Source organism: Anas platyrhynchos, chromosome 3, assembly GCF_047663525.1.
Source record: "Anas platyrhynchos isolate ZD024472 breed Pekin duck chromosome 3, IASCAAS_PekinDuck_T2T, whole genome shotgun sequence".
Lineage (NCBI taxonomy): Eukaryota > Metazoa > Chordata > Aves > Anseriformes > Anatidae > Anas > Anas platyrhynchos.
Genome location: NC_092589.1, coordinates 8,081,517 through 8,109,236, shown reverse-complemented (window position 1 = coordinate 8,109,236; position 27,720 = coordinate 8,081,517). Strand labels below are relative to the sequence as shown.

The 27,720-nt window shown below is 39.2% G+C and overlaps 1 protein-coding gene and 1 long non-coding RNA gene across 14 annotated transcripts in view; one reads left to right on the top strand and one right to left on the bottom strand.

Moving 5' to 3' along the window:
* LOC113843373 (uncharacterized) overlaps nucleotides 1-19,407 on the top strand; it is a 68,187-nt gene extending 48,780 nt beyond the window's left edge. For 2 of the 3 annotated variants that reach the window (XR_011807954.1, XR_003496652.3), the window contains 2 exons: nucleotides 11,402-11,513; nucleotides 17,934-19,407. This is a non-coding gene — a long non-coding RNA (uncharacterized lncRNA). Of the gene's footprint in view, nucleotides 1-11,401; nucleotides 11,514-14,773; nucleotides 14,870-17,933 lie in introns of all 3 variants that reach the window. The other variant, XR_005264528.2, reaches the window with a different exon arrangement.
* The window catches only part of PLCB1 (phospholipase C beta 1), a 376,029-nt gene that overhangs the window by 7,433 nt on the left and 340,876 nt on the right, over nucleotides 1-27,720 (bottom strand). For 2 of the 11 annotated variants that reach the window (XM_027455561.3, XM_027455560.3), the window contains exon 32: nucleotides 17,515-17,579. The exons of 4 other annotated variants lie outside the window; for them this stretch is intronic. In XM_027455561.3, coding sequence (XP_027311362.1) covers nucleotides 17,541-17,579 — 39 coding nt within the window. In that variant the 3' untranslated portion in view covers nucleotides 17,515-17,540. Of the gene's footprint in view, nucleotides 1-3,361; nucleotides 3,421-14,657; nucleotides 15,274-15,314; nucleotides 16,327-17,514; nucleotides 17,580-18,133; nucleotides 18,272-20,570; nucleotides 20,607-27,720 lie in introns of those variants that run through there. 5 more of the 11 variants (XM_072035248.1, XM_027455562.3, XM_038177045.2 and 2 more) reach the window with 5 other exon arrangements.

Below are 27,720 nucleotides of genomic sequence, written 5' to 3'. Positions count from 1 at the left end.
GTTACCTGTATCCCACAAGGGTTCCCTCAGGCAGCCTGGACCAGAGGGTCCCTTTTGACTTCAGCCAAGCGTTGGGTAGCACGGGTGGCCGACGGGCGTGGGCTCATGCGGCCTCTGTGCCTCAGAGTAACAAAATCTGCAGCCTTTGAGCCTCAGCTCCAACCAAGGCAGCAGCTAGCCACATGGACAGCAAATGCGCGGGGCTTTACATGACTAAGCCTGTGTTTCAGTGAGCAGAGCTCCTGGCGGCCAGCCAGCTGCCCAGCTGATCGGATCGCATTCCCTTTCATTTCAAAGGGCTCTTTGGCATCCTTGGCTACAACTGCTTTCCAAAAAGGGTCATCATTCAGAGAAAGGCCTCGGCAACACTTCCTTGGAATGTGGGAGGTGAAAGTGAATATGGCCATTCCGCTTAAAGCAAGGAAAATGCACTCAGGGAAGGAAACAGATGGTATTACGAAAGCTCTTTATAGCACTTATACCTAGCTATTATTATGAAGCATACCAAAATAACAGCATTAAAATAGTGACCATAGGATTAAAAACAGTAACTTTGATCAATAAAGAATTACAGAAGCAGAAATTGTGGTTTCAGAGTATCCCAATCAATCCCCTCTACACTTCTGAATACTTGCAACGTGATCTAATGAACTTCTGTTTCTACCAAGAACAAAAATAAAATGATAACATGAAAAATGCAACATGCTGCCAACACAAGTCACCAGGAGTGCTGAAGTTCACATGGAGTGTTTTGGTTAAAAGAACTTGGAAAATTAGAAAATAAATATATTGAACCCTTTAATCTTTAATTACTCCATATTTAGGGTACTTGATACTATCTTGCCATTAATTTTAAGCTTAGAATACCGAGCTCCTCTTTTCTCAGTACCTGAAATAGATCTCATCCCTCATCGTTGCTTATGAATCTTTTTTTTTTTTTCCATTTCAATTTTTTTTTTTTAAATATCTGTGGAAAAGCAAACAAGCTGGAATAATTAGGTATAAGAATCTAATAACAAGCTACCAAGAAGTTTCAGGTGTGGAGGAAAGTTAAGAAAACCTTTGCAGTAGTTCAACCCAAGGGAAGCAGTTATCTGCACAAGCACAAATATTTCTCATTTTGGGCAACTGGATCTAGGATTGCGGCTGTCAGGAGCAAAGACCTTACTGTGTGCAGTGAATAAAACCAGTGGACTAAAATTTGACCCCAGCTGTCTCCAGTGAGCATGTGTGTGGTCATGGAGACCCAAAGAGTTCCCAATCCTCTTGTAATTGGAGCATCTATACAAGAATCAAACACACAACAAATTTGGGAACGCATCTGTGGGCTGATGCAGTTGCCAGGGTCATGTGAAAGTCTGTTACATCCTCCCCACAGCCAGCCTCGATGGCTTGAAGACAACAGACCGACACACAGCTGGCTGACAGGCAGCACCACTTCCATCTGACCTCCGACCTCTACCTTGGCAGCCTAAGGGAAATTGTGTCCAACCTCTCAACCTCCTGTCACAGCAGGAAGTTTGAATACTTTGAAGTTGTTAATATGAGCATTGCTTCTTCTTCCCACTGCACCTCAAAAGGAGCATTTCAGAAGTTAGTAAACACAGTGATTTCCAGACTATTTTTCCTTCTCTTCCCTCCCTGTACAGCTTGGTAGATTGCATGCTTGGTCTGCGCAGCAGAGTGACCACATAGTATCGTTCCCCTGATGTAAGATCCCATCCCTGAGGCAGTTATCTAACATAAAACCAACCCAGTATCACACAAGGACTGAGATTCATCCTGATGACACATTTTTAAAAAATATATTTTCAACTCAAAATAATGGGAAGGTCACTACTTGAAAAGCATCTAAAGAACTAATCTTAAAAATGTTTTGAGAAAGTTATATCTAAAATACAACTGGTTAAACATTTTGGTGGAAAAAAAATAATCCACCAAATGTAATTTTGTTGAATCAAAAACATTCATGAAGGCCATATTTGTTTTGATGAAGTTCTTCCAATGAAAAATATTTAGTATGACTCAAAATAAACTTTTCTTAGTCTCAGATTTTCCATACTGCTTGCAATTTTTCTGTAAGGCCAATTTTCTGAGTTTTGCGCTCCTTTTAGCCTTTCTTTTTAATCTATCTTATTTTGCATTATTCATAAATATTTTCTTACCCTGTTCATGCTCTTTCTAGCTGTGAGTGATGAAGGAATTATGAATGAAAAATAATCAACATTACCTGACTTCACAATTAAGGTAAAATGCGCAGTGAGGACTAAACAGTTCAGTATCTCCAACAATGTCTGACTTTCCCAACCCTTTATTCTCAATCTTTTGAAAAGATTTAAAAATTTTTGAATTCTGAATCCAAACATGAAAAAATCGTAATTTGCGTTATTTTCCCTTGAGGTTGAGGGTATCAAAATGTCAGAACAAATGACTTTTTTGGTACATGGTTACTATATTTGTTTACCAGTTGCACTTTGATATTGATACTGATTTGTATCCATAATTTAATTTCTGTGGCACCACCAACATGCAGTATAAGATTTAGTGGCAAAGAAATGCTACTTGTTCTTTTTTTTTTTTTTTTTTTTTTAATGATAAGCTCAACTGCATTAATTTCTTCTATGCAATTTCATCAGGATACATTCTGACAAGAATTAATAACCAGTCTCTACATGATTCGTTACAAAAGGGTGACTGCAACCTCTGCAGGACATTTCTGTTTAGCAAAGCTCCCATTTTCCTTTTCACATATCATTGGAACTAACTATTTATTTTGTTAACACCGGTGACACTGATGTCTTCACTGGTCAGTGAAAGCATACTGCAACACAAATACTGGTCTGAAATTGCAGGCCCTTTCTCACTCCTCCCCCATTTCTCTAAATCTGCTAAAGCTCCAAATATTGTTTTTCTTCCTGCAAATGTTTGACCCATATGCCTAAAGATAATTTTGAATAGAGGATTTGGGGCTTTTAAGACTGCATCAGACAACAAATATGCATAATGTCAGTGACCTCAATTTAGCTTCCAAAATAGCGCATACAGGACTCCTGGATTAAGGGTACAGAGAGCAAGCAAGCTGCTGTTCTGCAGCTTTTCATTTTCCGAGCTTACTTAATTAGAAAGCCATTCTGGAGGGATACAGCATTAAAAGACATATGAGTAGCAAGAATTGTTAAAAGCAGATGGAGGCTCAATAACAGGGAGAGTGAAATTGAGGAACAGAGCTCAGGGATCAAGTGATTTATAGACAGCAATTTTTGTTTAATTGGAAACAGGAGGAGTTTCTTATTAAGAACCATGTTACTCCTTCCACTAAGCAGATTTCTGCTGGAAGGACAAAGGAGTAACCACTGCTTACTTGTCCTGGTGCCTCTTGTGGCCTCAGTCTCTCCGTTGGGGCTCAGCGTGCCATGGGGCCTGCGGAAAATGGTGACTTGAGGTGAGGCTGATGGGTTTGGGGAGACCCAGGAGTCCTCTACAGGCATTTCCCCAAAGTGATATACGTATATCTGCCATGTAGAAGAATGGCCCAAAGAAAGCAGTTGGGAAATGCAGTTTCTTGGGAAGCCAGAGCTGGGAATGCAGAGTTAACATTGCTACATGTGCAGAGCTCATTAGAGAGCAACAGAGACTTGAAGAAAAGTATTTTCTCTTTCTCCCAGCAACCGTAAGCAAGTGCATAAAGGAACATACCACTGTGTTAACATTTGGGCTTAAATCAAGGATGATATAGCTAAATTAAAAGAAAGCTGTTAGGTAGCTGAGGCCTTATCTCAAAAAGATGCCAGTGCATGGTATCTTTAAAGAAAACCTAAAGGCACTCAGTAACAGAGACAGCACAGACACATGCATTGCACTAGGTAAATGACAGCTGGTGTGGTCTTTACACTGAGTGGAAAGCTCCCATTAATGATTCCTGTCCTCAGACAAGGACATCTCAGTTTTGCTGCACTCCTACCACTGCCTCTACAAATAATCGTTACCTTTCAGACCACGACAGATACAAGAGACACCAACTTCATGACTTTCTGTCTGTTAGCCCCACCTCAAACCCTTTTTCTTTCACATAAAACTCCCCTAATCCTTCATACAAGGTCTAAGACACCACGCTAATTTTATCCTGCGTGATCTTAGTGCTACTTCGGACTGAGATCAGGGGCCGTTGCTCAGGGGTAGCTGTATTTTCAACTGACCCACCCCTGGTTTCCCATGTCAGCAGGTTTCACCGTCCAGATACTCTACTTTAGAAATTGCCCCAACAGATGCTTGAAAAAATCAGTGTAGCACCTGAAGCCCTTTATAAGCCAAGGAATCTAGAAACTGTATATTGTGCTATCTTCCCTTCTTCATATGCTCCCTGTTTGACATCCCGACTGCTATCTTCCATGTTTCAGCTTCGTGTCTCTTCTTATTAAAGCAAAGGTGATTTGCTGCGCTTTCCCCAATGTACAAGTCCCCATATAAATGAGTCCTTTAATATCTGCTGTCTCAAGGCATTAGACTGTAACCTTAGGGCCTTCATCAATCTGCGTCTCCACCTTTATTAACTGCAACTTCAATTGAACCAATGGGACTGCGAAGAAACCTGGGACCTAGGCTCCTAGGTTTTAACACTCTCATAAAGAAACTCCTATCTTCTTTCTGTATACTAAAGCAACATCTATTCCAAGAGCTAATTAAAAAGTAAATGTTTGAGCGATGAGTCTATCGGTGCCCAGATTATGTATGTATTATATATACATATGCCTGCAGTGTACTGCTGATGAAAACTTTTGAGTTAGAGAAGTTCCTTGCAGCAAAAGCCTAAAATGGTGACTTTTTCCTACTGGCAGTTATATTATTGTTAGTAATCTCAGATCTCTTGCATTTTCTTTAAAGAGAGAGCTTGTACTGAATTCTGTAGGAGGATTTTATTCACAGTAACTTTGTTTCCTATTTCTTCAGCAGGGCAGCAATTTATTCTCATGCAAAGTCTCTGTGCCTTGTAAACTGTATATTTGGAATCATTCTTCTTTTTGATGAGTATTTGGTGTAATTGTTTCTTTTTGTGGATAAAATGCTTTCTTAAGCTGTCAAGTGGTGTTTTTTTTTTGTTTTTTGTTTTTTTTTTTGACTGTATAAATATGTGACCTATGCATCTGTTGATGCATATCAATAAAGATAATTTGAGCTGGTACGAATGGAAAAAAATCCCTTCTTCATGAATATGTATAATATTTACAGGCTAGATTCTGCTCTTTTTCATTATCACCAGAGAAAGTTAACTTCAGTGTAAGCAGAAGAGAATCTGCGCTGTTTCAACGCAATAAATTCAGAGAAATTCCACTGAAGTCTCATCTATCAACAGATACTGCCCTTAGTTTACTGGGATGGATCCAGGATAAATAACTTTAGTGACATAGCTCAAATGGAGCTTCTTAATTGGTCTTTTCATAAAAAATGCTGTCCATATTTTGGGTACTGTCTTCAAAACAAACAAGCAAGAAAAACATCAGTGCATCCATTACCTTCTACTGATGGTGGTTTTTTCATTTCCATGTTGCACCCCGTAAACAGGCAGCTGACTGTCCAATAGCACAAGCCTTGAAAGAGTAGCAGTATTGCAACTCTCTGCTCAAGATGCCATAACAGTCCCTTGGAAACTCCTTTTAAATGACATCTGGAGGTTATAACAGCAACAATATAGTCCAGAAATACTTCAAATCCCGGGTGGACTAGAGGACACGAGGCTCTCAGAGCTGTGCAGCACCAGAGCAGCTGAGTAGGGTGTCTCCTGGGGGTCCTGGAATCCATGGGGCCACTTATATAATGTGTTTTGCCTAAAAGTGGTGCTGTTCTGCAGAGTGCAAGGTTCTGGCTATTTTTGAAAGAGGAGAGAGACAGGACAAGAAAGCTTCAGGTGCTTAAGGCCTCCTGTGCAAGGGCTCAGGAGCTGATGAAGTACAGACCTGAAAAAACTGGTGAAACCCACACCACATCTTCTGGATCCTTGCCTAAACTGAACTCTGAATACAGTTTAACAAAGCGCTTTTCAGTCTCTCATATCCACCTTTCTAACAGATAATTATAGCGTAGCCTGTGTCTGACTCTTGGCAGGACATCTCTAGCAATCCCATCAGTATTGCAGAAAATTCCCTCTGAGCAGAGAGATTGCTTCTCAAACACAACAATGAAATGAAAAGGAAATAAATAATTTATTTCTCTGTCTCTCTAGAGGCATCCCTGTGCTACTCAGTGGAAAAGGAAGAGAGACATCCTATGATTAAGTCTGGCACCTCCTTTCGCTGCGATAGTCTGCACTGCCCTCCTACTTAGCCCAAGGTCTCAAGCCTGTTTAGAGTAGTAAAAGCTCTGAACACACACTGAGGTCTGAGCATCTTAAGATAGCATGCTTCTTCAGGTATATGCTCCGTATAATTTCCATGTCACTGATTATTGTCAGGGAGCTGCAAGGAGTTTTAGAAGCAAGCCATCATTAGTTCAAAAAATAATCATGCTGATAAAACCTTATAACTCGCACTGGCTATACCTCTTCATATTAGAAAGTCTCTGCAGGATGGAACCTTGCTGAAAAGTGTGCTCGGAAAATTTCCGAGCAGTCAGTCCTTCTGTTAATATCCTGTTAAAATGAATGTTTTTAGACTAGAAAGCAAGCACTCTGAATAAAGATCAAAGCCTTAGAAGTTTCTTCCAAAATCTTTTCAAGTAGTTGCAGCTCTGTAATCCTTTGTAACAATGAAGGCTATTCCAAAATATTTCCCGCTCACTAGCAACATGAATTTAGCTTCCTCTTTACTATTAGCAGAGACACGCATCTCACCAAACGATGAGCCAATTTAGCAACCAATCTATTATTCTCTAACATAACCTAATGAAAGAAATCTATTTAGGATCTAACTCAGAGGTATCAGACACACACAAATGTATGCAGGTAACTGTGCATATGGTAGTAACATTAGGCAAATACTGACAAATATTTCTACTATTTATTGCAATATCTCAAGTCCAGCAATGCTCTTCACTTCCTTTGGAATTAGGCAGTGGGGCAACTGCCACACTGCCAAATAAATCCAGATACCATTTCTGATCATTAGCCCTACCTCTGACCGCTGTCTTTCTTCAAATAAGGTTGTGGAAAGACAAGAAAAATGTAACATTACAAGCTAAGACTTTCCTTTGAGGGAGTAGTGTGCAACTTTTGTTTCAGCGAAGTAGCCTGTTTTGCTCTAACACCCACATATCCCTAAACTTACCAATAAAAGGAAAATTTCATTTGACATGCGAAGGACTTTTTAAAAAGAGAATTACCTGTATCACACTTTGTCATTTCAGAAGTTTGACAGTGTATATTATCTTTCCCAGAAGACAATTAGAGGTTAAGTGGATGAATGACTGGATGATAAGCATATTCTTTTCTAGCTATCTACATGTATGTCTTAACCTGTTTGGTAAATATTTTTTAAATAAATTAGAATTAGCTAATTTTGAAAATTAAGATACAGTCCCTCACATCATTTAGGTGCTCTAAAAGCTTTCAAGCTTTTATGCTATTGTGCTAAAATTGGAAATTTAAATATGCTTTCTGCTACCCAGAGCTTGAGGCAGATATTGATCAAACGAATAATAAATGTAAATACTTGTAATTTGATGAAAGCCACATCTTCAAGACCAAACATGAAATTTCTCAGGTGCTTGAAGAGTAACCCAAGAGAGATAACCCTCTAGAGACAGAGAGATAGAGATTCATGTCTTGGATGGAGACCACTTTGGGAAGGCAATGAAACAGAAGTACACAAGCACATTTTCACCTCACAGCTGAGTTTTATATTGACTTTGCTACTCTGCTTCACAGGTGGGGTTAGGTGACTTTTTATTTTTATTAATTTTTCGCAGTTTATTTGTCAAAAAAAAAGAAAAGTTTTGGCAGGATAACCTATATGTTTGAGCTGCTGTCCATGATTTTAGCCATCTCAGAATGAATTACTGTAATGCTCTCTCTTTGCTCTCTTTTTTGTTGTTAGTAAAAACATTAGAAAAAATCAACGTGTTTTTCTTCTTGAAGGCAAAATATTCAAAGCCACTCAACTTTGGCATTACTATATGCCTAGCAGAAGTTTAACAGTGGACACACAGCTACTTTCCTTCACTTTCCATCCTTCAAGAATAATGGTTTAGTACTTTGGCCTTTCTACTTCCAAGAAAGCAGTGTAAGGGAAGTTGAGACTGAGCTTAACAATGACAAAAAGTTGGAACTCAATTTACATTCATTATATAATTAATATTAAACTAAGTCGTACCATTGCTGCTAAGAATGCAAAGTCTGATGTTGGTAATGGCTGCTCTATGTCCATATAGTACTGCTATCTTCATTTCTCTCTACTTCCATCTTTTTTTCACCTATATACACACCACTTCTCATTGTTTCAGGCTATATTGCATAGCGCACTATTTTACTTTTTTTTTTTGGCTTGGGGTGCAAAATTAGTATGGAATTTTTACTGTACCTCTTAAAACTTTACAGCTCAATGTAAGAGCCGCACTGCCCAGAGGTTCAACCTCATTAAAAATAGCCCAAAGGCTTTACTTTCTGATACTACAATGAACTTAAAAGGAAAAATACCTCTTCTTGTCTGTACTGCTATTACTGGATTAAGGAGTACTATGCAAAGGGAGGTTAATGGAGCTATCCTCATGATTAAGTTCAAGGGATTAATGTTTCAGTTCAGTTGTTTTTTATTTAAACATTTTTTTCAAAGGTCGTATTAACACTAACTATCACAAACTCAGGCAAGTCTCTAATTACCCATCAAGTTTAAATGAGCCATGCAGAAAACTTTATTTCAATGATGTTTAGCAAGCATCCCGCAATGCAAAAATTGACATATAAGGTAACTCATAATGCTAGATAAACAACAAAAAGCTTGTCCCAGTGCTGCACAGAGTAGGTTGGCCTCATTCCTGTTAAGAGGCAAAGCCAAAGTTCATTTATGTTTAGAAGAAGACAGTGAGTGACTTTGATGGGTTTTGGATTTACAGTACCAGCAACCATTTAAATACAGGCAAAAACTAACCAGGTCAAATGAAATAAGCACCAGCACTAAATAGCACAAAATGCACACTCTTTCCCAAACAGAGATCCAAAGCTCATCAGGATTTTCAACTATCTTGACTTAGCAACTGAAGGTAGCTGCAAAGCACGAAAGAGTTTAGGAAACAGGGCCAGGTTGCTGCTTAAAATCCAGGCCTCTTTCAACAGACAGGTAGAGACAACAAATTCCTGTGGAAAAGGTCAGATGCCATTTTCATGTCCAGACCCAGCAATCTTTATCTCTCTGCACCCAACCTGATGCGGGTTTCTGTTGAGCACCTAAGCTCCACGAAGAAGGGAAGCCTCTGAAGGTGTTTCGCCCCTCTTTTAGTTAGTATGGGTGAACAACTACCACCCTTACCGTGCTGCAGCCCAACCAGCCAGCAGAGATCCTCAGGTCAGCTGTTCCCAAGTGTGGTGGAATATATTCAGTGGGCTATGCTGATAGAAAGCATGCAAATTGTAAACACAGAGGAGCACTTGCATGTTGAAGTCTGCTCTATGGTATATTTTTCACCTTGCAGTGCAGCTGGACATCTTAAAGTCCTCTTGAACAGATTGGTCAATGATACTGCCACCAGCACACTTAGTTTTTGCAGTCAGACCTCTTGCCAAGGAAGAGGAATATATTCCCTAGAAGGTATAGCTAGCAGATACAGGAAAATAAGGAATGCCACAACGTACTAACACTGGCCAGTGATACCTTCATACTGGTAACAGCTTGCTGTATTCAGGAGAACGGGCTGAAGAGGGAGAGTCCATGCTTAATTAGAGAAAACAATTACTTCAGTGCACAGTGTGAAGCTGCAGGTTTGAGAAGGACACAAAGTACCTTTTGTCTATGGTGTCCTATCCTGTATAGAAGGATTCAGGCACAGCCAGTCAAGAACAGCATGACGGGCCCAATGAGAAAGAGCAGCCCCCAGAAAGGCAGACGAAGGACCAGCACCACGAGGAATCGGTTCCTTCAGTACCTTCCTTTCCCACAGGTCTCAGTGTGCAGAGACCACACCAGGGCCTCCTCCCACTCTCAAGCCTTCTACAGGAAGAATGAGCTTTTCTATTGACATCAGTGTGTGCTGGATTTGGTCCCTGGCCTCTCTCCTTCTGAACTTAATATAGTTCATCCAAGTTTAGTTCACTGGAGAGTCCAGCTTGAACTGAGATGAATCCCATGGAACTTCACTAAGTCCTTTGCTTTTTTTTCCACTGAGATGCCATCAAAATGTATAACATGACCTCCTTAGAGCTCTGATTTGTTTTTAATCTGATTTCATTTGTGTGTATCACTGTTGGTAGCCTCTATCTTGTAAAAGTTTTGTACTGTGCAAAACCTTATTTAAGAAAAAGAATTGGCAGTATAACCAAACCACTTTCCATTAAAAGAACTTATCTTCTTAATGCTCTATCTGTATTTTATTATTACTGCAGTACTTGACATCTTCCAAAGGCATTAAGAAGTTCTTGAGAGGTCTTATAACTTTACAATGTATTCTGTCATGCCAGTTCTGATCACAGTCTAGTTGAAGATAAATTTAATGAACACTAGAAAAATACATGTCTCGCATGGAAAGTGATTCAGTTATTTGAGGAAGCAACAGTACTTTGAAAACACTTGTTGCTTGGGTTAAAGCTCTATTTAAAATATCTGTAAAGTACACATTCTACTGAGGATAACAGAGACTGATTTTGAATTTGGGGAGCATTTCAAATGACAGTAGGCAAGTTTCAGAAACGAATAATATTATTTACTTGCAAAAAAATCTTTTAGAACAAGGATTTATAAAATACCATCTTTTCTGCATCTAACGCAAATGGATTTAGAACTATAGAACTACAGACAAGCATTAGATTTAGTAATGGTGGATAAGCAAGTCAACTGCTACTCAATGTAACAGTAATAAGATTATTCTGAGTTAGTTACAGGAGTTATTCCTAAGAAAAAAAAAATTAACACATGTTATTTAAACTTTCTTACATATCAATTAGTTTGAAATAATAAGTCTTTAGGCTATCCATTAATTGCAGCACTGTAGACACAATCTGTATTTAAAATTATGCAGTGAAAATTAAGCCAAAGCACCAAGCAGTCTTGGCTAACAAAAAAGATTTCCTCAGCCCTTCGGATAAAGAAGGAGAGATAATGGGGGCACTGAATTCACAAGAGAACTCTTTCTCAGTTTACTATTCTCTGCTTGTCACATGTTAACACAGACTACCGAAGCCACAAGCTGTTATCCACGTGTTTAATTTGCAGTGTTGCATTTTCAGTGCATTCATTTTCTGATCATACAGTATGACTGTTTTCAGACAAAAAAGAAAAGAACTTCAGTGATTAACGCAAAGGAAGGACAGCAACATATATAACCTGAAGAACAGCTGATTAAGAAGATTCTGCCACAGGATCATTTACAAGTGCAAGGTAAATGTAGATGAGAATTTTATTTAGCTTAGCTACTCTTTTTCTAGAAGACGGGGGGAGGCTGGTTGCAGGGGAACACCTATACATCAGGAGAAGTCACCATTTTAGTTTCTACTTGCTGCTATGGCTCTAGGCTCTCAAAGAAGGCTTCAAAGCACTCTTTTACATCTTACTGTCTTTACAGAATAGATCTTATTGAAACAGAAGTTCCCTTATCTGGACATATTTTGCTGCAATGATGTGCTGAAACTACAACTCGACATTTGTACCATTATAGCTGGTTCACACTGGCATCTGTCAGAGGTACACAGCATGGACTGTCACAGATGCTGACTGCAGCCGCTATCCTCAGTGGCAGCAGTGAGGGGAAGTGGAATTATTTTTAAAAGTGCAGCTATTAATTGATAGGTATTTTTTCCTGAGTCTTGTATGCCTGCAGCATCCATGAGGAGTCAGAGAACATTCAGCTGAATGGTGTCTTCCCGCCACAGAAATTAGGAACAAGCAGCTGAAATATTCTCTGTTGTAAAGAATGTCTGATGGAGGTAATCAGAAAGTGTACCTGAGAATGATGCTTCTTTAAAGTCAGACAAACCGAAACAAACAGGTTGCTATCTTAAGTCTTCTCTGCATGCTACAACAACAGCTACCAAGCTGTTACACCTTACTGTCTCTGGTATCTTGCACTTAATTATACTATTACTTGATAAGAAAAGGCAGAGCATCAGGCAGTTACCTTTCTGTGTGTAATACAGCTCTTTATCCTCAGACAGTAGTGATTTATACTTCTGTGCATGGAAAATGATAACCTCTTTGACATGCAGCCTAGCCACTGCGAGATTTCCTACTGTCAGTATTCTGACATGTAACTTTGTTAAAAAACACTCTCAGGTGTTCTCTACCATATGCATGCTTATTTAAAAAGTGCTCCTCTAAATGCTCATTGAATTGCTATAGGAGGGAAATGAAGGTGAATATTGAGTCTGTTCTCTTATGGCATGTCTGTACATTTGTGGACGCATATACTCATATACTCACAAAAATATGCGAAAAATAAGAGGGCATCTGACTATTTTTATGTAAATCAAAATGCTGATTTCAGTGTCATAAACAGAGATTTTCTATAAGAATTCACATTACTGAAGTATTCATACCAGACCCAGCTAAAGAAAGGGTCTTTGGTAAGACACTTGTCATTTTTTTTTTTATTTTCTTTTTTTTTTTTTTTCTTCTCTTCTGGTCTCCTGCATATTATTGAAGGAGAAACCTACTGAAAAATCTCTGGGTACTGACAGAACTGGACATGAAAATGGACACTGTCATGGTGGTGACCTCTGACAGTTGTCCACACTAGGAAGAAAGGGTGGTGAAGCTTACTTGCTCAGAAAACTTTTGAAAAAGCAACACAGCAGGGCACAGGACACCCTCAACTTCTTAGCAGGCAGCATTCATATTTGTAATGCATGCGCTCTACTTTACTCGTGTTTGTATAGGAAGACAGACAACTATTCACATAAAAGATCTCTGAGCAAGCTTATTGCTTTTTCACATTATATGAATTCTTGCAGCTGCAAAAAGAGATGATCTTGGCCTGGATCAAATCCTCAAACATGGTTTATATCACTTAACTGAATCTACTTTGCGGAAGCAGCAGCCATTAAGGAGCAGCTGATATTACAAGAAAATAACTCCAGACTTAAAAAAAAAATCACCTAAAAAGTAAAAAACAAACAAACAAAAAAAAACGAGTAATAACTTAAAAATTGAATTAATTTTCAATCAACTAGTATTTTCTAATGTGAGCCACAGTAGTGTCTGACTGAATACAGATGGGAATGAAGGGTATTCCAGGCCAAGAGGAGACATTAACACTGACATGGAACTGGGGAGAAGTTACTGCAGAGTTTTTTCCATTATGCCACAGAGAGCATGAGCCCCTGCTCAGAATTTCAATGAGTCTTTGAGGAAAAGACTGACAGCGAATTATCATTCCCAGGAGGTTTTGCAATTTCCATGCTACTTAGTATTACAGACTCATACACCTATTACACCTCAACTTCAGCAGGATCCAAGCTAAGCAATATAAGATGTATTACTAAAAGAAAAGGGAAAGAATTAATTGCTTCCAAGGCCATCAGTCCTATCAGGAATACTGATTCCCAAAACCTGATCTGGGCTTTCAGATTTTTCAGCAGAAAAGATCACCCTGTGAGCAGAAATATTAGACTGAGATCCCACTGACCTATGCAACCCTGCAAAATAAAGCTCTGAGCCAAACAGATACCTCTAAATATCCTGGTATTAAATAATCTCAAGAAGAACATCAGGAGATAATCTATTCTATATACTAATGGGTTCTAGAAATACTAACCTTCAGTATCAGCAGTTGGTGAAGTAATTTGCCCTATGTGCTTCAAGCCATATGTTTTATTCAGGCATTAACACCTACTTTGTGAAAATAAAGATGTCAGAATGTGAGCTACCACATGCAATATCATTCCCACAGGCCATATAGTAATTAAACATGCAGGCTGACATTGCACCACAGAATTCTAGTTGTATGTAACAGGCATTAAAGGACTTACAAAAATCCAGGTTTAGAAAAGACGCCAGCTTGATTCTAGACAGCACCTACACATGCCTGAAGCCTACTGAAAAACTCTATCATGCACTTAAGTGTTTATCTGAAAGATCTTAAAGGATGAGGAAAGTGTAACCGTTAGGTCTTTCTTTTCAGAGCTATCACAAGCCATCCCTTCCTGGCTTGGAAGGGATGCATGGAAAAAAAAAAAAAAAGAGCTGTATGTTTAGACCAGACTTTTAAGTTTACATTCTCTTATTCTGCCTCAAAGATGTTCTTAGGTTTCTGAAGTTGACAAAAATCAATCACTATTATCAAATGAAAGTTTCTGCTATAGATGACTAATGTTTACTAGTGGATTCAGATAGTTCCTGAACGAAGCTGTGAATTTAGGTCATTTCTCTACATTTCTGCACAGCTACTATCATGACTCAAGGATTACATACCTCTCCAGCATATGAATATTCTCTAAGGTCATTAGTTTTGTTCAGCCCAAAGTCACTGGTTTCTTGTATGGGGGAGAGCGCGGAGATACATCTTGATGGCCTGCATGAAAACTTGACTCTTCCCTTCCGTGTCACCTGACCTCCTCCTACCCAGCCACTTCAGAGCATGAGAGCTTGGGGCAGAAGGGAATGGAAGAAAAAAGAACTTCCCATCATTCTCATATTTCCTTTAGAGCAAGTGAAACTGTGTGGTGGATTCCTTTCTCCCTGGTTGGAACTCCCTGTGTTCCTAGAGCTGATCCACGTTGTTTCCCAGTTTTCATGCACAGGTAGGACACACTGAATGGTAATTCCAGCATGCACAGCTTCCCTAATACCACATTCCCCTGTATGTAGTCTATGAGGCTGAACTCCTGAGAGCAGGACAAAGCAAAGGAAAGAATAACTGCAGTGGACCAGATGAGGTGTTATGAGTGATTACATGGCTGCCACAGGGTTCTTCTCTGAGGTAACATTTGCAGAAGCAATTGGATTGCCCAGCTGCCAACCATCCTCCCAAGATACCCTGATTTGACCCAAGCAGGGGACACGAAGTTGGCCTCATATTGTTTAAAATGTAAATGATGTACGGTGTTAAGCACTTCTCTTTTTTTAAATGTTCACAGAGTGGTTTCAAGGCAGCTCAGCTCTATTTCTATCCTCCTGCTTTTCAGGAAAGGAAGACAGAATATCCCTGAGGAAGAGAAATCAATATTCTCATGACACTTAAACACAAACAGCAAAGAAATCCCAGTTCTTTAATGAACAATTGCCAATTTAATGTTGCCATCTCGACTAAGTCGCTCTTTTGAATACTGTCAAGGTGCCAACATATTCATTATGTCCTCTACTTTCTTTTGTCACAACTACTTTGCTCAGGAAACGCACACTTTTAGTTGCCTTGCCTGTATCCAAGAGGAAAACAACATTCATGCAATCAAAGCCCCACCTAGCAGCTTTAATAGCTGACCTTATCAAATGAGAGAACTAAAAAATATTTAGAATTAACTGCATTCTTCTTTTTTAAGAAAAACACTTTTCAATAGTAGAAACATTAAAATAAATTGTAAGTATATAATGATATGTACAGATACATGAAAAATATGCTAGTGTCCATATAGGCAGGGACAGGTAATCCACAGCAAAACAAAAACGCCTGACCAATCAAGTTATAGTCACATGCTGAAAATCGAACTTACTTAGCATTTACATTTCATTAGAGTCTAGAAGCAAATCTCTGTTTTGCAAGATACATATCAAACACGCAGAGCTGGTTCCTTCTTTCTTACCTGTACATGCCCATGGAAGTATATATGCATTTAAAAAATAAACAAACAAACAACCCCCCCAGGCAGGCTAATAAAACAACCCCTAGGGAGGCACAAGGAATTGACACACTGCTGCTGGCTAGGTAGGAGAGCAGCAATCATAGCAAGCATGCTCCTTCACCACTGCTGAAGGTGTAGCGCTGCTAACACCAGCATTGGCACCACACAGACTGGAAGTGTAGTGTCAAAACCTGGGCCTTGGTTATCATTAGGAAGGGCTATAACTTATAAAACAATTATTAAGGCCTTGTATAGGATGGTGACAAGCCATACAAGGACATTCCCTAGCAGGGTGGAGCTGCAGCACTCTTGAGAAAGCTTCTTCTACGCCTGAGCATGTGTGCGAGTTGAGCCACAAGACGCAGAAAGGCAAACACTGCCTGACTGGCAGTTGAAAAAAATCCTTTGCATCCAGGTAGCTGCAAGCAGAAAGGTTGGTTTTATTACCAAATACAGTCCTCACTGAGAAGCTATGGCAGTTCTCAAAGAGAAACAAAACATATCAAAACATTGCAGAAGGCAGCAGTTGAAAGAGAAATATTAAATAAAAATACAAAGCAAATAAGATTCACTGATTCAGTGACAAAGGTGTATGGTTTATTGTCATCCCCATGTCAGTGAAAGCTCTGGCATGACCATACTTAAAGAAGTTTCAGGGAGCTCACTTATACATAATCATGTCTCCTGATAGCAGAGATATCTCTGAAATACTAATTCCCTCTATCATCATGTTCTAATCATTAGCCCTCTCATAAAGCAAGGAAAAAAATATCTTTAATCCGTTTGCTTCTTTCTTCCAGGCTTTGACTGCCTTTCTCCATTTGTCTTCCGTTCTTCCTCCCTGAAAAACTCACTCTCTCACCTCTAAATCTTCCCCTTCAGGCTTCGCTAATCCTGCTTTACTGATTCACATTCATAAATGTCTTTTTTTTTTTCTTTTTTTTTTTTTCCCCCCAATTTTCCCTGCTGCCCTGACACCCTGGTTAATCCTTTCTTTCTTTATCCCATAGTCTAGTGTCCCAGATGACAAATCCTAAATTTATCTTCTTGGTAAGCTTGATCTTCAGAGGTACCCAGAATTCCCACCTTCAGCATCTTTCCCCTAGCTCATTCTCTACATTTAGATGTTCTCAATTCCTACCCCTATATCTCCCCACACATCAATCTTTACCTCTTCAGAGAGACATTTAACAGTGCCTGGTTTTCTAATCTGTGAGTACTGCAGCTACTGTGAGCAGAGAACAGGGGGTATTCTGATGACCCAAAGGGCTGTAGGAAGACGACTTGTATAATCATGCTGCTACACACAGCCCCTGACCACTGCGCTGAGGTGGGGCAAAAGCGGCAATAAATAAAGCAGGCAGGCAGACAATGTGGTGGGGTATGATTTGAAGAAGCCACAAATTGCTTTACCAGCATAAAAAGAATGTAATGGCCAGTGGCGGCATATTATGCAGCTAGCAGATAATAATCAGGGCTGTAATTGCTCAAAGATTTCAGAGGAACCACCAGGCAGTAAATTGTGGATGCTCCTGACTCAAAGTTTTGACATGTAAAATGAAAACAACATTAGCATTACTAGATAAAAAGGGGAATGTTTCACTCACTTTCACTATAGTCTCATATTCCATTTCTACTTCTGTTTTTCCTCTACTTCTTGTTCTTCTATGCTCTTTAAAACAAAACCAAGGATCATTTCAATTTGACGTGATTAACAATTACTCTAAGCTGAAATGACATAATTCTGTGCATTACAGTAAAATAACAACTCTTTAATCTATGTACTTAATGAAAAACAAAAGATTACTTCATGCTTCTGCGTGCTGGCTCGTTAATATGTGACTAGGTAGTAGGAACACGTTAGTCAGAGAAACCAGTCTATTTATCGCAACCTGTCACTCCATACTAAAAGAGGACAATATTTTGACTTTGTCATGTGGGAGATCTCCTACGTTGCTGCTTAGGCACATCACACGAAGTGAAATGTTTTTTTTTTGTTTTTTTTTTTTGTTTTTTTTCTGGGAAGGGATAAGAAGTATGTCTCTAAAGGAAAAAACGATATCGCCCATGCTACCTGAAGTCTGTGCTTGAAGAAATACCTCCAGCCATTGCAGCAGGAGGGCCTCAGATTGCAGGCATGCCTAATCCCATGAACTCAGTGCAGTTTGCATGGAAAACCTTCAAAGACAACCCCAAGTGCTTACGAGAGTGGTGGAGCTCTTTCACCAGACAGCCGTTTCCCTTTGACTCAGTCTTGCCACAGTGCCTGAACAGGAGAGGTGCGGGACATGGCGCTGTTGGAGATGTCACTACTGTTCACTTGCCTTCATTCTGACTTGGCGTTTCTCTCTGGAGCTGAAACTTCTGTTTGATAGTTCCAAAGAGCATCAGGATTTTCAGATTGTCCCATCAACCTAGAAGACCCTGCCGTGCTGCAGGCATGTTATTCAGAGCTGTCTCACTGGGATGGCTGTGGCTCGTCACACACCACCCTGAGCACCTGAACTTAAACTCTCTCTCTTGAAGAGGTCTAAGGTCTGCACAAGGGAAGTCCTGAAGGTATTCCAGCATCAACCAAAAAGACTCACGGTTTTTAGCTTGTGCAGTTATTGGAAAATGGCTATAAAATTATAGTCTGGAACTTGAAAAAGGTGACTTTCTGGTTCTTGCTGAGTGTAGTCTTCCAACAAAGTTACTGTGCCATTTTCAAGTGGCTGCAGTATGTTTTATTCTCTGTTGTGTTAAGTTGTGGTAACTGCCTTGTTTTACTCTAAGTGTGATTTCAGTTATTAAGTGCTTCGTAATGATAGCAATTGCATGAATATATCACTGAACTTGGTTCTCTTTGTAGAAGTTAAACCATGGCTCTTACGTTACAGATGGTGCACCTAAAATCTTGACACTTTCCGCCTCATGTACTCTATACCTTATTATGTATTCAAGATAATAAATGCCACATATACCTATGTACAATGTCCAAGAGCCAGAGCTGTAATGGCATCTAATGTATCAGCCCTGGAATAATCACTTGCAAGATCACTGAGGTCAACAGTATTTTGTCTTAGTTGTTGACTGTCAGGTTTGCTACAAATGAAAATGCAAACTGAAACCTTTAAAAAGAAATAGAAACAAACAATAGCACAAAATAAAGTTTTCTGTTTTAATATTTAAAGTTAAAATAGCTTAGTAACTGAAGTGCTTTGTTTTTGGTTTATCACAAAACATTTTCTCTAAAAACAATTTTTTAAACTGAATGTAATTATTAAGCCACTTCCTTGGTAATGGGTAAAGCAGCAGAACGATATATTTGAGCACTGTGTCCTCGTTCTACTTTCAGGCAGATTCATAAATGCCTTAAAACTGAGTCACAACAACAGACAAAAAAATAAGTAGTTAATGTGGCTGGATTTGGTTGAAAATATTTGTAAAGGAACTTTCACCGCTCTTTCTTACACTGTGTTGCAACAAATGAATTAAACCATTTTTATTTTCTCCTTGAACTCTTTCTCACCTTGGTAGCAGTGGGCTGTAAAACTACTGCATTAGCACTGACACAAATGGTGTTATAAGATACATGTTGGGTATAAGATGTTCAGGAAATGGGTGCCAGTGATTGTGGTAGCTTGCACCATTTTGACATGCAAAATGAATCTAAAATATTAGCTGAGGAAGCAGAAAGTGACAGTTTGTAGCAGAAAAAATGTAGCAGCAAGAAGGTGAAACGTAAAGTGAAAAAACGAAAGCTACTTTGTTTTGCACAGTTCCTGATCACTTCTGATGCACTTTGTTTTTCTGTCCCTTTGATCTCTACACTTCACCGGTTTTGTGCTCCCTCCGACAGACAAATCATATAACTTACTTAAAATTGGAAAATTTAACAACATTACATACATGTTTGCAGCACACAAGCATTTTGTAACTGTGGATGTTGGCCTAGTTACTTCAATGAGGCTCATATCTACTCAGGCCTGGTTAAGATTTGAATAGAAATTCTTTTAAAACCAATATTGGAAAACACCATTAAGCATGCTCTTGCTAAATTCCTTTGTTTGTGCAACATTATTACTTTTTCTTACTTTTGACACTAGTTTTAGCCAGCCTCCCTGTAAAGGAAACATTTGTGTTGGTGAAAATATGTGTCTACTTTGCAGGTGGGTGACTACAGGTCTGTATTGGTTAGTGACCACACACCAGGTGTGCAAAGTAGGCACGCATTTGCATTTGCAAACATACAGATTTTACCTACCTGTGGGGTGAACATCAGGCTCAAAATAACCCAAATGTTTCAAAACAAACAAACGAACAGAAAAAAAAAAAAAAAAAAAAAAAAAGGAAAAAAAAAGAAAAAAAAGAAAAAAGGCAACATGATAACAACTTTACTAAATCAAACTGAGGATTTTCCCTTTGGTTATTTAGCAAGTACTCAAAACACAGTCCACTGAATTTAGGAGAGATATCTGAATAGCATGAATTCTACAGTGATGGGAATTATAAGGTTACAAGATACAACTCTTTAGTTGTAAGTAGGGTACACACCACTCAAAACCAGTACCGTCTATGCAGCTTTCAACAATATAGTCTGTGCACTTGCACCATTAGGATTTTGCCAATCCAAATTACGTTAGTGTAGCAGATGTATATTATATATTACACACACATATTTACCACAGGGTGCTCACTAGTTTTGGAGATCCAGGCACTGTCTTGCAGCATAGGAAAAAGAAAGTCAGAAAGAAACACAGGGATTAAAATGAACACTGAATTCAAACTCTTTTCTATTCTGGTGGTCATGACCATAAGTTGTCATCATTACATGATCTTTATAATCCCCAAGCAACTCCTTGATTCTAGCGTGAGAAATATATTTCCAGATGCACAGACATTGTGCTAAGCAGCCTTTTGTGATTTTTTTTGTGAAATTATGGAATGAGTGGATAATACAACACAGATACACAACAGATACATACTTTCCCATATCATAACTAGACAGCCAAATGTCTGTTGCTTTTATCAGAGGTGAGACAACATTTCAGAGAAAAGACACACATGGGAACTGAACTGTAGACCACTACTAACGATGGGGGAAAGTGTTAAAACACTATCTGCTATTCAGTGTCTACCTAATGCTGGTTTGCAGCAGTTTGCAGTTTTCTGGAGACATCTTCTAAAGCAGAAAGTCTAAAAATCATTCAGTGCAAGTTCAAGCTTTTAAAATACTGAAGTCAAATATATTCTGTTTTATCTGATAATCCTGAATGTGTCCTTACTTGTGCAAATGGCCAGAAAAAAAGGCTGAATTTTTTATTCTGGTTTCTAAGATTTCATGAAGAGCTGTGGTATGTTCTTATTTATTGTGACAATAGTATAAAGAGTGCCTGCCACAATTAGTCCAGAGTTATGTTCTTGCTAGCGCACAGAAATGTGGCCCAGAATCTGATCACACACAGCAATAAATTATGATGACCTCACATTTCCAATCAAAAATTGGTAATATGGCTGTATTCTTTACAAATATCTTTTACAAACATTAAAAAATATGATCAAGAAAAGCATACTGTATCAGGGAAAACAAAAAGGGAACACTACTTATCCACAAGTGCTGCCTCACAGCACATCATTTTCTTTTATGAATAATTCACGCCCCCCCCCCCCAGTTATTCAGCAACTTGCATGTGTCACTGTTGGCTCTGCCTTTGGCATACACTTAGGGTGTTTTCAGAAACCACAGCAGCACAAAATCACCACGTTAAATGAAGAAGAAAAAAAATTTCAAAAGCACTTTGAGGGGAAATGGAAAAGTTTTAAGTGATGGTGCAACCCAAGGGTCTTGAGATTTTTAGATGTAAGTCATCCATACCTAGCTTCTTCTGTTTCTGTGCTGTAACACTCCTATCAAGGGCTCAGATGGCTAAAGGATTCCACTTGACTGGTGGCAACTGGGGGAACATCTTCCTGCTGAACCTCTTGGCAGCTAAGAAGCCAGCATAGTTTACTGGCCACTAAACTGAGGAACAAAAAAAAGCCATCTGGACGACAGTACATACTCTCTATTATTTAATCAATGGACCAAGCAAACAGGTCTTGGAATTTATGGAGGTTCTGCTTTAAATTATTATTAAGCCATAACTCCCTTTCAAAAGCTGTTTGCAGCGGTATTATTTGCTGCACAGTTCACCTTCAAAATAACGTGCCAGATGTGTTTTAAATAAATGTTCTTTATATAGGTATCTACAAATAGAAGACTCAATTGCAAAACAAAACAAAAAAGGAAATGAAAGGGTAGCGGGAATGCTTTCCCATGGATGTAATCTACAGCAAGGTTGCACAAACAGACACTTAGGACAAAATCTAGCTCATGGCAACACAGAAACAGTACAAAAAACATTCAAGGTAGCAATCTGTAGTCATATTTTGAAAGCTGTGAAATGTGATTACATTCTCATCTTTCTTGGGTCAGAAAAAGATCCTCTGCATCTCTATCACAAAGACAATGCACACAAAGAATGCTTATGCTGTGAGAGAGAGACTGAACTAGACAGAGGAAGAAATGTAGGAGGAAGAGAGGTCCTGGCTTTGATCTCAGTGAAAGAGTAAAGTCAAATCATATTAATTCTTTTGTATGGCAAAGAAAATCACTGTTTAACAACAATGTGATGAAATCAATCACCATGCAATTTCACACCTAAGTAACATATACAATATCCAACTGTAGCAAGAACAGTCTTCATTTGCACTCCTATTTCTCTTCCTGGACAAAAGTACATTTCCATTTCTGCTTATTATCAATTACTTCAGTTATACCATTTTTAAAAATCAAATGCTTCTATAAAACAGCTCCTTAAATTCCAAAATATTATGAGAATATATATTTTAAACTAACGAAGAATAATAATAGTTCCAAACCTCAATACCAGATCCAGGAAGAGCATAACAAAAATTCTGTATGTACAAAACATTGTATCTATACCTTTCTGTATGTAGAAGAACATTTCTCAGTTTGCAAGCTAGAAAAAGATCGAGATTGAAATTTATTTCTCAGAAACATATTTCTATTAATATAATAAATGACACTTAGATGCAAAAAGTCCAATTCATGACTCTTTCCTCCACAGTTCATGTTCATCCGGTCAAGCATGAACAGTTAACGCACCACGGTAATGAGGCCGACAAGATTCTGTGAATGTCTCAGTGGATGATTTTAATTGAAAGTCTCAAAGACATGCTCATTTAAGACATGGGTTTGCTCTGCTGAAGTCAATCTTGGTTTTGCTATTGCTATCAGTCAGAGCACATTAAAAGCTCACTACTCACTCCATGGATGTAATTGGCAAATTGCCTTAGTTTGAGAGGTAGTCAGGCAATACCTGTGACTCAACTACTTTTCACAAATTACTTTAAGGGAGTCAGTGTTAGTATAGCTAGCCCAGAACAGCAGATTGGTGAGGTTATTTTAGAGTTCATCAGCTTTTATGAAAAAATGCATTCCAATCTAGTCAATTAAAGGGAATGAGAATACCAGAGAGACGAGACTTTGATTCCTGCTGGGAATAGGCTAAACAAAGAGAAGAAAGGATATGTTGTATTTTTACTAGGAAGAATTATTTTTTGTTATCATTCAGGAAGCACTAAAATAACTAAAGAGAAATCAAGTTCTTTCACTGGCCACAGTAACAGGGCCACCAAGAGCTTCAGATACTAATATATTCTTTCTGACATGATAATTATGGATTTTTAGATGATCGATAATACTCCATTCCTGGAAAGCTGTATTCTTGTTTGAGTGCCATGGCTTCTACACAAAAAACAACCAGTGTTCACTAAACCTATTATATAACATGAGAGTAAGAAGCTGTCAAAGTCTTCATGCAAAAATCTATGTTATGGAGAGCACTTTTCTACTTTTGAAGACCTAGTCTGTCTAGATCACAGACACATTCCAAGTCATTTGAGATAGATTAGTTATCTCAGAATTTTACACTAAGCAATGCTGAACTCATGCTTTAAAATTCAAGTATTAAATAGATGTATATATGTGTGTAAGATCATAACATGAACTGGGAGGGAGCTCTGTTCTCTTAGATGAACCATAAAACTAGGAGAAATCAGCTTAGCTCCATCTTAAAAATAGTGTTCTGTCTGCACAATGAAATAAGGTATGTAGTGCCCCAAACTGCAACTACTTGTCTGATGCCTAGTTAAGTACCAGCTAATCTAGTTATTTCTGTAAGAACAGAGCCTACAGAAGTATTCTGTGATGGCTGTCTTCCCTCTGTCCTTATAGCAAACAGGTCAAACACAGTAAAGCCCAAACGCCTTCAGCGAAATACAACCATTGTCCACATTTAGCAAATGTAACCATACAGCTAAATAAAAACATCATACGATGGGTGAGCAATTGGCTAACGGGCAGGGCCCAAAGGGTTATGGTAAATGGGGCTGCGTCAGGCTGGCGGGCGGTCACTAGTGGGGTCCCTCAAGGCTCCATTTTAGGGCCGGTACTTTTCAATATTTTTATAAATGATCTGGATGTAGGAATAGAAGGTATTTTGAGCAAGTTTGCTGATGACACCAAACTTGGAGGAGTTGTGGACTCGAATGAGGGTGGAAAGGCCTTGCAGAGGGATCTGGATAGGTTGGAGAGCTGGGCGATCACCAACCGCATGAAGTTCAATAAGAGCAAGTGCCGGGTCCTGCACCTGGGACGGGGAAACCCTGGCTGCACGTACAGACTGGGCGATGAGACGCTGGAGAGCAGCCTAGAAGAGAGGGATCTGGGGGTTGTGGTAGACAGCAAGCTGAATATGAGCCAGCAGTGTGCCCTGGCAGCCAGGAGGGCCAACCGTGTCCTGGGGTGCATCAAGCACGGCATCGCTAGTAGGTCAAGGGAGGTGATTGTCCCACTCTACTCTGCGCTGGTGCGGCCTCACCTCGAGTACTGTGTGCAGTTCTGGGCACCACAGTATAAAAAGGACATGAAACTGTTGGAGAGTGTCCAGAGGAGGGCTACGAAGATGGTGAAAGGCCTGGAGGGGAAGACGTACGAGGAACGGCTGAGGGCACTGGGCCTGTTCAGCCTGGAGAAGAGGAGGCTGAGGGGAGACCTCATCGCAGTCTACAACTTCCTCGTAAGGGGGTGTCGAGAGGCAGGAGACCTTTTCTCCATTAACACCAGCGACAGGACCCCCGGGAACGGGGTTAAGCTGAGGCAGGGGAAATTTAGGCTTGACATCAGGAGGGGGTTCTTCACAGAGAGGGTGGTTGCACACTGGAACAGGCTCCCCAGGGAAGTGGTCACTGCACCGAGCCTGACTGAATTTAAGAAGAGATTGGACTGTGCACTTAGTCACATGGTCTGAACTTTTGGGTAGACCTGTGCGGTGTCAAGAGTTGGACTTGATGATCCTTAAGGGTCCCTTCCAACTCAGGATATTCTATGATTCTATGATTCTATGATTTGATTTTTTAAAGGGTAAAGTGCTAATACATGGATTTTGTATGGAAATTATCTTTGGGGATATAAAAGACTAAGCCATCTGATCTGGATAGTGAGACAGACACTCCTGTTCCATAAATGATGTTCAAATTTGGAAGTCTGCAAACTAAAGAAAATTCTTCTCCTATACCAAAGTGTCATTCCAAATTACACCAGCACATATCCAAAGTGATACCAGTAACATCTCTGAAATGGTTATGAGCAAATGCCAGTGAAATTGAGATGAGCATCAGGCAAAAGGATGTTTCAAATTGATTCAATGACTCATATGAATTAAATAGTTTAGCATTCTTATCCGTCAAATTGATTTCCTTTGCACCTTTCCATAAGTCATTTCACTACTAAGGTCTCAACTCTCTCGTCTGCAAAATGGTATGAAATAAAAGTCTGAGTTCAAATTTTAATGGCATTAGAATCTGAAAGCAATAGCAGTGTTGTCTTACAATGCTAGCATGATAGCTTAGACAATTTTAGATCCTCCTCTCTGTTAAATTTAGCAGATTGCACAGCTTTCCCTGCAGTGAAAGGAGATTTATTTCCTAAGAATGCTCAAAATCCAAATCCTTTTCCTAATGAAGTGTCAGATAAAAGGATATTTTACTCCAATACCATATCAAGAAAACATCATCTCCCTAAATTTCATTAAACATTATATGATTGTGAAATAAACAAATCTTATTTTTTGACAAACTGTTGTTAGTTCCATTCATTTTGTAAAACATAATGCACATGACAATTAGTTTTCACATGACTACATGGGAGAAATCCCTTCTATCCTTGTGCTCAGTACTGTATATTAAGCTCATTAGCTTGTATCTAAGAAGAGATTTTCAGCTTCATTCTTTTCTGAAACCGAAGCTAGCCTTAAACAGATAATGTAGCAATGGCTGATAAACTCAAGATGCCTTAATATCAATTTGCTCAATGGAAAATCCTACTTATTTTGAACTAATTTAGTACAGCGGTACCTGTTCAAGATCAATTCACAGCAGACTATTTCCTATTTATTGCTAATTAAAATCACGGATTTCCTGTTACAAGCAGCATATAACCCTGAAGAATTAGCTACAAACCCAGTGTGTTATTGACTCAGCTGGTGGACTATTTCTAGACTTACTACCTAATTCTGAGTTTTATAAAAACAGCTAAGCAATGACAAAACTGCAAAAGTGAGGCCAGGCCAGGTGACGAGGGAAAAACAGGAGAGGCTCTCTGAGATTTATCTTCTCAACATTACAGAATTGCAGAATGGCTTAACTGTGATTTTTATCTCCAGCTTGAGGAACTGAGAGCACAGTGAGCTGGAACTCTTTCTTGGCACGTTAAATCCGGGGACCACCCGGCCTTGCTGTCTCAATTCCAGCCCTTTCCGGTCTTAAGAGAATAATACACTAGCTGTGAGCCAAGGGGATATCTGCAGGTGGCATCTGGGTTTGACCTTATCCACCCACACTTTTGTTGTCAGAATTACACAAACATATTTTCAACTGATTGTGCTGGGCAGATACAGGCCAATTCTTTCACTTCTGGAACACAGTTGTCAGGAGAGCACACAAGCATGGGAACAGCTCAGAACAAATGGATACAGTGGAGTGGTACTGAATTAAGGGAGAGTCCACCCAAAGCTTTCAGTGTGTTGCTTCTGAGCATTCCTGTTTGAGATTTAAGACTCTATCTGAATGTTGGAGTTATCAGAAAACTAGTATCCACCAGACCAGAGAAAAGGCGCCATCACGATACCAAATTTCCAGAGGCTAAGAAGGGCTGTCCAGTCCCTCTCTCTTTTCACTAAAACACATAAATTAAGAGAGGATACAATTACAGGAAGACTGCACTTTAGTTTTGCTTATTAGTGAATTAACAACTTCTCCAAAAATCTTCACCTCATTCCCACAGAAAAAAAAAAATAAAAAAAATAAAAATCTGCTTAGGCTCATTTTAGGAGGATCCAATCAATTCCAGCACCCTGAAATGCATTTCCACATAGAAGTTTGAGATTAAAATGCTATGGAGAGAGTGATGTACAAATGTAAAAAACCTCCAGGAAGCAACCCTGCAGATTTCTGAACAGACGCATCTTCAGAGCTTTGGCAAATCAAGTGCTGGCAAATGTTCCTATTTGCACCAAGTCTTGCAAAGCCATGGTGTTTCCTACCCAGTCTGTCAACAGACAGAAGACAAGAGACAGAGCATATATCTCATTTAAAGCCTCCTCTAAAGCTTTTATGTTAAGATAAGCTAGTTGTCTGAGCACTGTATGTAGAAATAAGACTTTAAACTCCAACCGGTAAACGCTATGGAAGGTAACATTAACTGGTGT